Below are 12,697 nucleotides of genomic sequence, written 5' to 3'. Positions count from 1 at the left end.
GCTCGGGCATATCGATAACCATGGCGGGTAGTGCAAAGCAGAATAAGAGCAGGGGATTTGCAGGGAATACACCCAGCAGAGGCTAGACACCCTTCCTCTCAGAATTTGCAGCAAGAGAGGTTCTGCTCAGGGGAAGGGGAAAACAGGGAACCCCAGGGGACGCGGTTCAATTGGGGTCCTGAGGCTAGGCTTTGGGCCGGCCTCCAGTGCATATGGCTGAGGGGGGGGGGTGCCTGGAGAACAGCATCCCCTTTTGTGGCAAGATCTCGCTGGGAAAAGGTCTGCACCGATCAAGTAAGATTGATAACGGTCTCAGACTTGTTTTGCACTATGGCAGCCCCCCTTAAAATAGGGGACAATAAAGCATTAATAAGTTAATAAAGTTTAGTTTAACCCACTTTATTGTGTCTCATCTTGTTATTCCGGGCTGGGTGGGCAAGGAGTCTAAAACAACGAATGTTACTAAAATATAAGGTTACAAGCACTGACTTGATTAAAATATAATATTAAAGTGAATCAATTGCAAACATTATTAGAAGCACAACAACAAAAGATGGAACTGGCAACTGAGCAGTTAAAACAATTTCAACAACAGATATACAATGATAATCAGTGTTATCCACTCTCTCTGCTCACTGCAGCTAGATTGGGTCCCTCTCCAATACACATACCTTTGTGTAGCAGCAAGATAGTGGAGAGGGAACCAGTCTAGCTCCAATGAGCAGAGAGACACCAAGAAAAGATCCCTAGCAGATGGTAGTGAACCAAAAGTAGTTCCCTTCCTTGTAAATCATAATACCTGGACAGGTTTATATAGGAGACCGTTGTATTTCACATAGTCCTGTGTAGCTTTATAGACCCTAATCAACATTTTCAATTGTGCCTTGAAACAGATAGGAAAGCATTGAATGAGTAGGAATGAGGACTCAACATGTTCCATATAACTGCTCTAGACAACAGTCATTTCTGAACTAGCCAAAGTTCTGGAACAGCTTTCAAGGCAACCCCCTTGTGAGGCATGTTACAGTAGTCCAAATAGAATATAACTCAAGTCCTCTTTGGGTGTGCAAGAGAGGGTTCATTCAAACATGTAGGATGGGGAAGGTGTTAGCCTCCTCCTGTGATAATCTTCACAAGAGGATAGCAACAGTCTGTTGTGTGTGGAATGTTCCTTAACAATCTGGAACACTTTGAAAAGTTTAGACTGCCACTTGCCATGTGTGGAGAATGAGAACAGAAGAGTTGGACAGACCATCTCATGTGTTTGGATTAACCCTCCTCTGAACATCAGAAGAGGGCTTTACTCATTTGTCACCATAAGATGTCTTTAGGACTAATGTAGACCATGCACTACTTTAACTGCCAAAGACTTCCCCATTCACTGCTGAACCAAAGGCAGCCAGGATCAAATTTAAAACCAGGAATATACCTACATTACAAACATTAGCTTACAAGGGATGCATAACATCAATTAGTGCAAGCAGAACTCCTGTTCCCTGATCTGTCCTTCAACTAACTACCGTGTTTCCCCGAAAATAAGAAAGGGTCTTATATTAATTTTTGCTCCAAAAACGCATTAGGGCTTATTTTCAGGGGGTGTTTTATTTTTTCATATACAACAATCTACATTTATTCAAATACAGTGGTGCCTCGCACAGCGAGGTTAATCCGTTCCGGATTAACCCTCGCTGTGTGAAACATCATTGTACGGAAAGAAAAAAGCCATTGGAATGCATTAAACTTAGTTTAATGCGTTCCAATCGGCTGATTTACTCACCGTACAGCGATGTTCCTCTATGGCCGGCAGCCATTTTCGCGCCCTCCCCTCGCTGAATGAGGGCGCGAAAATGGCTGCGATCAGCTGTCCGGTGGGTCCAAAATGGCCACCGGAACAGCCGAAATGGCCGGCCGCAGCGTTTTCGCGCCCTTGGTAAGCGAGGGGAGGGCGCGAAAACGCTGCGCGCAGCCATTTCCGCTGTTCCGGCAGCGCTTTTGCGCCCTCCCCTTGCTTACCAAGGGTGCAAAAACGCTGCGCCCAGCCCTTTCGGCTGTTCCGGCGGCCATTTTGAAGCCGCGGAACAGCTGATCGGCGGGTTGCAAAGCGAAGGTCAGTAAGCGAACCGCTTACCGACCTTCGCTCTGCGATTTTCGCCCATTGGGGCCATCGCTCTGCGATCGCATTAGCGATCGCAAAAGCATCACCGTAGAGCGAATTCATCGCTCTACGGTGTGCTCGTTCTGCGAGGCACCACTGTAGTCATGTCATCTGTAACAACCACATCTCCCTACAGAGGGTATGATGTTTGGACAAGGAGTCACTGTAAGTGCAAAACTGCCACCTTTATCTCTGAGGTAGGTCCTTTAGTCCCCAGAAGTGTGTAGCAACCAAGCATTGACTTTGTGCTTTCTTAGATAGCATAACAGCCCTGTAAGGTAGGACTTCTCAATACAGTAGCAATTTATTGACCTTCTCCAATCTCCACCGGATTTAAGCCCTGCTCAAGAGACAAAATAGGGACTTTCAGGAAAGGAAATATATCCTTTTTACCTGCCTCCCTATGGCATCTTTGACCTCCTTGTTCCTTAGGCTGTAAATTAGGGGGTTCAACATGGGGATTACAATGGTGTAGAAGATAGATACCACTTTGCCTTGATTAGGGGATGAGATAGCTCCAGGTTGACCATACATAAAGAAAGCTGACCCAAAAAACAAGCTTACAGCCATGATATGGGAAGTACAGGTTGAAAAAGCCTTCTGTCTTCCCTCAACAGAAGGTATCCGCAGAATTGTGGCCACAATGTAGCCATAAGAGATTAGGACAGTTGTGAATGTTACAATGATAATAAAGCCACACATTCCTAAGAGCACGATTTCATTTATAGAAGTGTCTGAGCAAGAGGCCTTCATGACAGCTGGGACATCACAAAAGAACTGGTTGATTTCTGCTGGCTTGCAATAGGACAAGCTGAATGTGAGACCTGTCTGTGTGCAACAATTGAGGAAGCCAAATACATATGAACCAGCCACCAGATGTGTACATGTCTTCCTTGACATGGTGGTGCGATAAAGCAATGGGCTGCATATGGCCATGAACCTGTCATATGCCATCACAGCTAGGAAAAAACATTCAGTAGTCCCAAAAAGAGAGAAGAAGAACATCTGTGTGGCACACCCAGGATAAGAAATTGTCTTCTTCCCAGTGGCAAAGCTCAGCATGGCTTTGGGCGTGATCACAGAAGAGTAGCAGATATCCAAGAAGGACAAGTTCTTCAAGAAAAAGTACATAGGGGTGTGAAGCTGAGCATCAGTGGTGATGATGGTGATCATGCCGATATTCCCCATCAAAGTGGCAATATAGAAGAGCATAAAGAAAAAAGACAAGCTGAGCTGTAGTTCTAGCTGACCTTGGAATCCATCCAAGATAAAGTGTGTTACCATTGTGTGGTTACCCATTTTATTTCCTAGACTATAAAGAATGTAGGGTAAGGACATGATAAGACTGTTATGCCAGTTGTTCTTTGCTTGGCAATCATAAATCCTTGGCTTTGAGGTTCACACAGTGTCACTGTGCATTTTCTGAAGTTCTCTATTTCTCCACTGTTGAAGAAAAGAAAAAGCAAATATCATATGCAAAACCACTGCAGTACTGAAAGATGAAGGCAGCTGTGAGCCAGTTACAGTCACTGGCAGAACTGATGTTCTGGATTCCTGAAATATAACAAAATAGCTAGTGTACTGAAAACAGAACAAAATCAGCATCCTGAGTACAGTACCACTATCAAACATATAAAGGAAGGCATAAAGAACTAGTTTCATTTTGTCTGCTGTTTCAAACTAGTATTTCAAACTGTATGGATAGCCTCCAAGAGAAAGGAAGCTGTGAACTTCAGAGAGCTGGCCTTCACATATAGAAAAACAGAAACAGTGGCCAAGGTTGATGAGACTAATCTGCCCCCCCACTTCCCATGCATCAAATATTTACGTTGCACAGGTCTAAAATATCTGGTCTGATATAGGACCACATTCAAAATATGACGTCCCTTCTCCCCTCCTCAGAGAGATACAAATTGGACATCCCAGCAATAGATGGATCATATGAGTTTTCATGTTGTATGTTTCAATGCTACTGCTTAAGACTCTGATGGAAGTGGTAGTGGCCCATATTTCAAGAGGGGCCAACATGCGTAGCTCTAGGAGGTAAATGGCATATTCTTTGGAGTGTTCCTGATTCCAGGTGAAGACCATCTCCCCAACTCTAGCTTTTAAATTATTGACTTCTATTTTCATTGAACTAGTTATGTTATATTGTCTGCATTTCCCTAAGATGTGCTATTTTCTGCTACTTAAATTTTAATGCCTTCATAAAAATGCATGTGTGTGAGAGTGAGACACACACGCACGCACACACGCACACACACACACAGAGAGAGAGAGAGAGAGAGAGAGAGAGAGAGAGAGAGAGAGAGAGAGAGAGAATACAATTCTTGAGGGGAATATAAGCATGACTACTAAATAAATGAAGAAAAAGTTGCTATAAAAGTTGGTTGTTGTTGTTTAGTCATTAAATCCTACTCATCATGACCCCATGGACCAGAGCATGCCAGGCTTTTGTCTTCCACTGCCTCCTGGAGTTGGGTCAAATTCATGTTGGTAGCTTCAATAACATTGTCCAACCATCTTGTCCTCTGTCGTCCCATTCTCTTCTTGCTCTCACACTTTCCCAACATCAGGGTCTTTTCCAGGAACTCTTCTCTTCTCATACGATGGCCAAAGTATTGGAGCCTCAGCTTCAGGATCTGTCCTTCCAGTGAGCACTCAGGCTTGATTTCCTTCAAGATGGATAGGTTTGCTCTATTTGCAATCCAGGGGATTCTCAACAGTCTTCTCCAGCACCACAATCCAAGAGCATCAATTCTTTGGCGGTCAGCCTTCTTTATGGTCCAGTTCTCACTTCCATACATCATTACTGGAAAAACCATAGCTTTGACTATGCAGTCCTTTGTTGGCAAGGTGATGTTTCTGTGTTTTAAGATGCTGTCTAGGTTTGTCATAGCTTTCCTCCCACCTGAAGCAGGTATCTTTTGATTTTGTGGCTGCTGTCACCATCTGCAGTGATCATGGAGCCCAAGAAAGTAAAATCTGTCACTGCCTCCATGTTTTCCCCTTCTATTTGCCAGGAGGTGATGGGACCAGTTGCCATGATCTTAGTTTTTTGGTGTTGAGCTTCAGACCATTTTTGTGCTCTCCTCTTCCACCCCCATTAAGAGTGGTATCATCTGCATATCTGAGGTTGTTGACATTTCTTCCGGCAATCTTAATTCCAGTTTGGGATTTATACAATCCTGCCTTTCGCATGATGTATTCTGCATAGAACTTAAATAAGCAGGGAGATAATATACAGCCTTGTTGTACTCCTTTCCCAATTTTGAACCAATCAGTTGTTCTATATTGAATTCTAACTGTTGCTTCCTGTCCGACATATAGATTTCTCAGGAGATAGATAAGGTGATCAGGCACTCCCATTTCTTTAAGAACTTGCTATAGTTTGCTGTGGTCCACACAGTCAAAGGCTTTTGCATAGTCAATGAAGCAGAAGTAGATGCTTTACATACTTCTGAAGCCTACCTTGTAGGATTTTGATAATAACCTTGCTAGCGTGTGAAATGAGTGCAATTGTATGGTATTAAAAGTTGGTAGGTCTCCCCAAAAGATATAGTATAGTATCACATATACACAGCTCAAAAGTCATGAAACTCACTCTCCCACAATGGTGTACATCCATGCTTTTAAAAGGAAGACATATAAAATCTCAAATTGATTTGTTATCATGAACATTAGTATCGCAATGGTGGATGGTACTGGAGGTATCGGATATGTATCTCTGACTGACACATACAATTAAATGCTTGAATAACTTAAACATGTTGCTGTTGCAAATGCATGGCACTTAGGTCTTCTGTCTACTGTAACTCCCAATATCTTCCTCTTCATTTGAACTTTTACTTACCAGGAGCAGTATAAAAATTGTTCATCTCACAAATCATCTAAGACTAGCAAAAACATTTCATAGATTTTCTCCATGGCAAATGTTAGATAATCTACAGATGAGAGAACACTCTGAAGAGGAAAAGAAAATATGATCACCTTTGTATGGAGCAGCAGTCATGGTCCACATTCTACAGCGCAAGAACTGACCAAAATCCTACTTCATTTTTTATGCTGACATACAACGGATTGGCATGTCAACAGTGAATTGTTCCAAGTGTAAAAAGTCATCTTAAGCACCTGCTGTTATGGTCCATGTCATGCCACTCTACATGCAATACTAAATGCTTATGCTGACTCCTTAAGTTGCAGAAACATGCTACTGAGAGTTATGCCTGTTGTATTATGCTAGTGGGCATAACTAAAAGGATGATAGCAACTGTACACTTCTGCAATTGTGCTCAGTGCCCCCCAAAATCAACATATTCCACTATCTTCATTCATGTGCTTCAATTAATATGTTCCTTACTTTTATAGAGTAGACATATTTGAGCTATGTTTTAGGTATGGGAACAGAGCAGAATTCAGTTTATTATGATCTCATTTAACCTACTCTGTAAAACTCAATAGGTATTTGTTTATTATTAATATTTCTTCTTATCAGAAAAAAAAATCCAAGACAATGCTCAACAATCCTGAATTTTTTTAAAAAATACACTCATTAATAAAACAATTTGGAAACAATTTGAAGAGATTATCTGGAACACGCTTTCTAAATGTCAAGAGAAAAAGAGTAAACCTCAATTCTGAAAGGAGTGCATTTTGCACAAGAGCTAGAAATTATGGTGATTGGTACTTTTTCTAGAGATGGCAGCATTTTGTTTCAGTTCATTTTTAAAAATAAAATTATAATATAATTTGAAATTCATTATGGTATGGAAAGAATTTCAGATTTAACTATTGGGGAAAGTGAAATGGGCAGGTTAATCTAACCATATTTGGGAAAAAACTATTCTTCTAAAAAATGCAGGAAAAAAAATGGAACCTCACAAATGTGTTGAGCACAAATGTGTGTGAAAGTTTAAGTAAGGGACATTTACCTAACCCATTTTCCTTCAGGGAGAGAGGGACATCCTAACCTTGGCTGAAAGACTCAACATTTAATCACTGAACACCAACATCTTAGTATGGCAGAATGATGTGGCTACATTCCATTTCAAACAACTAGAACTTTCTAAATATGTATGTGGCACACAGCATAGATCAGCCTTTAAAAATATATCTCTGTCCTTTAATTATGAACTTTGAGTTTAAAATATGAATGGATAATTATATAGGTGACAATATTGACTAATTAACTCATTCACATATGCCTCGTTTGTCTAGAAAATCTTTCTGAAAACTTTCAACAATAAACTTACTAGTCTTTACTTATTGTGATATATATCAACAAAAGGAAAAAAAATCTCACCTTTACTACAACTGAAGAATAGGAGCCATATTTCATATTTCTGAAACATCACTGCTTCAAACCACTGGATGTCTTCTATTCACACCTCAGTCTCTAGATGTTTAGTGATGTTATTTTCTCTCAGTGGGATATACAAAAGTATTCCAAGGTCTGAGCATAGAGGACAGACTAGTCTTTATAAAGACTTCAGGTAAATTGTGATTTCATTCTCCCTGCAATGACTTCTTGTCTTTTAAAATAATTGTTGCTAAAAATAAATTTGATCCCTGGAGCGTTGGTCCAATCTGATTTACACGATGGGTAATGATATTTCCTAACTATAAAGAAAATACTTCCAAAGAGGAAGAGTTTTTCTCTCTCTCTTGGGTCATGCTTAAAAGTATATTTTCCCTACTGGTACATGCAATGTATCACAAGAACATTTCGATGTCCAGAATCAATTTATTCATTTGGGGAAAGGGGATGTTCTAAGACATAGATTTTGAAATCACTCAGAATGTATCAGGTATTTCATCTAATAATGCATATCCACTCCTCTTGATCCTTCCACCTCTAGTTCTCCAAATAACTTTATTGACTTCATTATTCCTGAGGCAGTAGATGAAGGCATTCAGCATGGGTGTCAATGCAGTATAGATAGCTGAAATCAGCTGAAAAGGGAAATCATCAATATGAAAATTCTCGGGTTTTTCCCATAGGAAGTTCATTGTATTTCAATTAAATTCCTAAATGAAGCCTGAAAAGTACCTATTAAATTATAATAAAAAGGAAAAGAAGACTCTTGAGTCTTCTTTAAAATTAATAGGTTATTTTGCTGTGATCTGTCTAGAACTAAAATCTACTTCATCATGTGCATGGACTATACTACTTATGCCTCAGGTTTATATAGAAATAACAATTGTTATACCAACTGTATCAGAGTGAAATAGGTATAGAAATTGTCAATAGAATAAAAACGGCTAAAATTCAATGACACTGATGACATTATCCTAAGCATTTCTACTTGCAAGTAAAACTCTCAGAGTTCATTGGGGCTTAGCCCTAGTAGATATGTCTAGATGTGTAACCTTACTCTGTTTTAAATAACAAGACAGAGCCACTCTAGCTCAGCACTTAAATGGACAGCGTCTTCCTCAAAGCATCTTTTACTTGGTTGTTGTGGGGTTTTTGGGCTCTTTGGCCGTGTTCTGAAGGTTGTTCTTCCTGACGTTTCACCAGTCTCTGTGGCCGGCATCTTCAGAGGACTGGAGTAGGAACGCTGTCCATGCTCTGTTGCTGTTTGTTGGATAGTTGAGTATTTATAACTGTGGGAAACAGCTTTTGTCTTTTTTCAGAATATAGGGTGATCAGCATGTTTTTGCTGTGACAAGGGAGGGGGGAGGGAGAGATTATATGTCACTGTGATTGATGGGTGTTGTTAGCTGGTCTTTTTTGTGCAATGATCCCTGGCCCTTGTGGCGGGGTAGAGTTCATTGACCTTTTGTAGGTTGTGTTTTTCAGAATGGGGTGCCAGACCGTGTTTAGTTTTAGGCCTTCTTCTTTCCAATTGAAAGAAGCATACATCTTTTACTTCCTTATTTCTGAGGCAGTATATGAGTGGGTTCAGAAGGGGTACTACTGTAGTGTACAGAACTGACACTAGTTTATTGTAGTTGCAGGCATACATAGCTTTTGGCCGTGCATAAGGAACAGTGTGGTAGAGTAGTACAACACAACTACTGTGAGATGAGAACTGCAGGTGGAGAAGGCTTTCCTTCTTCCTTGAGCAGAAGGCTTACATAAGTAAAAGACAATATTCAAAGGTAGCAACAGTAAGTATACTGATGTAGGAATTGTAACAGAATAAAATAGATACAGAAATGGATACAGAAAGTTGAATGAAAACTGCTAAAATTCAATGACACTGATAACTATATTGTGGCCGCCTCCTCATACGTCACAGAGGGGACGCCACTTCACACTTTCTTTCTCTACACACGCTGCCACCAACCACACACATATATCTGACTCCTCAGACAAAGGTATGGATTTTAAAATAAAAAGGATTGTTTATTGGTACAACTTAACATAAGGTAAATCAATATATGAACTGAATATGTCAAACAATAAAATAAAGAATCCCTTCAGTCACACTGTCACTCAGACCTTAACTAACACAGTACTTCATGCCCTAACTCAACTCTCACTCTAACTCTAACTCTCCAAAAACTGTCTCACATCATTCACTCCCCCCCTTATATACACAGCTCCACCTCCTGGAGTCCCACCTCCTGCCCCGCTATAGGCAGAAGAGCTCCAGCATACCATTGATAGGCAGGTGACGTCATCGCAGCCATCACAATTATCCTAAGCATTTCTACTTGTAAGTAAATCTCTCAGAGTTCATTGGGGCTTAGCTCTAGTAGACAAGTCCAGATATGTAACCTTATTCTGTTTTAAATAACAAGACAGAGCCACTCTAGGTCGGCACTTAAATGGACAGCATCTTCCTCAAAGCATCTTTTACTTCTTTATTCCTGAGGCAGTATACGAGTGGGTTCAGAAGGGGTACTACCGTAGTGTACAGAACTGACACTAGTTTATTGGAGTTGTAGGCATACATGGCTTTTGGCCGTGCATAAGTGAACAGTGTAGTACAGTAGAACAGCACAACTACTATTAGATGAGAACTGCAAGTGGAAAAGGCTTTCTTTCTTCCTTGAACAGAAGGAATTCTCAGTACTGCAGAGATGATGTAGATATATGACATCACAACAATGCAGAGTGGTACCATAATAACCAGAAGAGCCAGGATAAAATCAACCAGTTCTGCCATGGAAGAGTCAGTACAGGAGATATTCAAGAGGGGTGAAATGTCGCAGAAGTAGTGGTTAATCTTATCAATCCTACAGTACTTTAGCTGGCCAATGAAGCTCAGTTTGATGGCCGAGGTGATGAAGCCACACATCCAGCATCCTGCTGACAGTTGAGCACAGAAAGCATTGGTCATGATCATTGGGTAACGTAAGGGGTTGCATATGGCTAAATACCGATCATAGGACATGGCAGCGAGAAGTATGTATTCACCGCACACAAACGTCACAAAGAAATACAGCTGGGTTAGGCAGCCTTGGAAAGAGATACGTTTGTCATGTGTCATAAAATCTGCCAGCATTTTAGGGACAATGACAGTGACGTACCAAATTTCAAGGAAAGAGAGATTGCACAGAAAAAAGTACATGGGTTTGTGAAGGCTATTATTAATCCAAATGACTATAATGATGATAAGGTTTTCCATCAAGGTCAACAGGTAAGCAAGGATGAACAGGATAGAAAGAAGAATCTGAAGTTCTGAAGAGGTGGGGAATCCCAGAAGGACGAAAAAGCGGACATTTGTCATATTGAATTCTTCCATCTTTTGGATCCAGGATATAATCTGTGATTTATCAGGGCAAGAAGGGAAACGTATTATACAACATCTGTTAACCATGGCAATTTCACACAAGTGCAAAAATAGGCTTTACTGAATAAACCTAAATTAAGAGATTTAAATAGAAAAAGACAGAGGTGATTTTTGCTCATTTTGTTTAAAAACACAAATTAATTAAAGCTCGTCAGAAAAGCCTGGTGTAAATTCATTATTTTGTTTATACCCTAGCTTCCTTCCAAGGAGGACAAGGTGACCCATGTGTCTTTTTCTACATTATGTAGTAGTTAAGTATGTTACAGGCCTATAAAAAGGTAAAGGTTCCCCTTGACATTCTTAGTCCAGTCGTGTCAGACTCTAGGGGGCGGTGCTCATCCCGTTTTCAAGCCGTAGAGCCAGTGCTTGTCCAAAGACAGTTTCTGTTGCCACGTGGCCAGCATGACTAGGGAATGCCATTTTACCTTCCCACCAAGGTGGTACCTATTTATCTACTTGTATTTGCATGCTTTCGAACTGCTAGGTTGGTGAGGAGCTGGGACAAAGCGACCGGAGCTCACTCCGTCATGTGGATTCAATCTTACGACTGCTGGTATTCTGACCCTGCAGCACAGGCTTCTGCAGTTTAGCCCAGAGCACCACCACGTCCCTTTTACAGGCCTATACCTACCCTTATATAGGCCATATTCTTTGATCTGTCGGAGTTTCCATGAGCATTAACAGAATTTAAAGACTGAAGCAATGAGACACATTAGCTCAACACTGCCCTAGCTGATGTTTTACTCCTCTTCAGTTTTGTATTAAATTGATACTGTAGAACTGCACCTTTTCAACACCTTTCAGCACCAACCTTTCTGTTCTCCTTGTTACCTTTCGTGAATCATGATCTGAGTTGTAGGATATTTTGGTATGACTTTGTTCTCCCTCCTGACCTTGCAGAGTACTTATTAGCTACATGACTGGTTTGTTTATGTGAACAGAGAGTGTAATAGAAAAGATCTGTTCATTGGTTAGATCTTGATAGGTTGCTTATTCCTAAGAAGAAGACTTCTCTTTTTCTCCAATGGTGGAATAAATTAAGATAAAGTGGAGACTGCCCACAGAAAGCAGGGGACATGGACATTTTTACTGATGTGTACCACCAGCATCATTTCACATACTGTTCTGGGCACATACATTTGTGTGAAGGAGAAACATTTTGGTACAGGGGAGGTTGTAGGGGAATGGGAATAAGTGAATTCGCCATCTTTTTCTGTCAATAGAGTCATCCCTTTTGCAAGGAAATGAAAATAGGCTTGATATGATCCAGTGCTCAACCTTATACACAAGATTTTGTTAAGGTTTTAGCATCAACCTCTACATTTTAGCATCAAATCTACCACTCACACAAAACACTGCACAAGAACTATTTATTTATTATTTATTTATTTTATTTATTCAATTTATATCCCGCCTATCTAGTCGTTTAAGACCACTCTATGACCATGTGGGCTCTTTCTTTTGAAGTGTTTATTTATTGCACATATGCACATCTATAATTACAATAAAGGAAGATGTAAACAAAAAGAAAGCTGGTATGGGCAATTCCTGCTTCAGAATTAATTTTAGAAATAATCCTAATCAGACTAGGATCCAGAGTATCAGAATAAACTCATCCCAGAGTCCATTCCATGGAATGGAATTGACCGGTCTCTGAACTCACACAAATCAACACTCACGGTTTCACACAAATCATTAATTACCCAGTTTTGTTTTGTTTCCTTTAATGTTGCTATATGAATTATGTAATCCCAAAACAGCATCCCAATTCCATTTTAGATCATTATTATCACTATCA

At 40.4% G+C, this 12,697-nt stretch overlaps 2 protein-coding genes across 2 annotated transcripts; both read right to left on the bottom strand.

The window, feature by feature from the left end:
- Positions 1-2,521: 2,521 nt before the first annotated feature.
- Positions 2,522-9,325, bottom strand: LOC110091074 (olfactory receptor OR9H1-like). Its single transcript, XM_020815048.3, has one exon. The coding sequence runs from the start codon at positions 3,491-3,493 to the stop codon at positions 2,522-2,524; it is 972 nt and encodes a 323-aa protein (XP_020670707.3). The 5' UTR covers positions 3,494-9,325.
- Positions 9,326-9,839: 514 nt separating this feature from the next.
- LOC110091073 (olfactory receptor 6Y1-like) lies at positions 9,840-11,122 on the bottom strand. Its single transcript, XM_020815047.3, has one exon. The coding sequence runs from the start codon at positions 10,924-10,926 to the stop codon at positions 9,928-9,930; it is 999 nt and encodes a 332-aa protein (XP_020670706.3). The 5' UTR covers positions 10,927-11,122; the 3' UTR covers positions 9,840-9,927.
- Positions 11,123-12,697: the final 1,575 nt, after the last annotated feature.

Source organism: Pogona vitticeps, chromosome 6 (assembly GCF_051106095.1).
Source record: "Pogona vitticeps strain Pit_001003342236 chromosome 6, PviZW2.1, whole genome shotgun sequence".
In the NCBI taxonomy this organism is placed as follows: Eukaryota; Metazoa; Chordata; class Lepidosauria; order Squamata; family Agamidae; genus Pogona; species Pogona vitticeps.
The sequence above is the reverse complement of the archived record's forward strand: the minus strand, read 5'-3'. Positions and strand labels throughout refer to the sequence as shown.

Bases quoted from the DNA above. Each gene is read 5' to 3' on its own strand.
- LOC110091074 (XM_020815048.3), bottom strand. From the start codon at position 3,493: ATGTCCTTACCCTACATTCTTTATAGTCTAGGAAATAAAATGGGTAAC.
- LOC110091073 (XM_020815047.3), bottom strand. From the start codon at position 10,926: ATGGTTAACAGATGTTGTATAATACGTTTCCCTTCTTGCCCTGATAAA.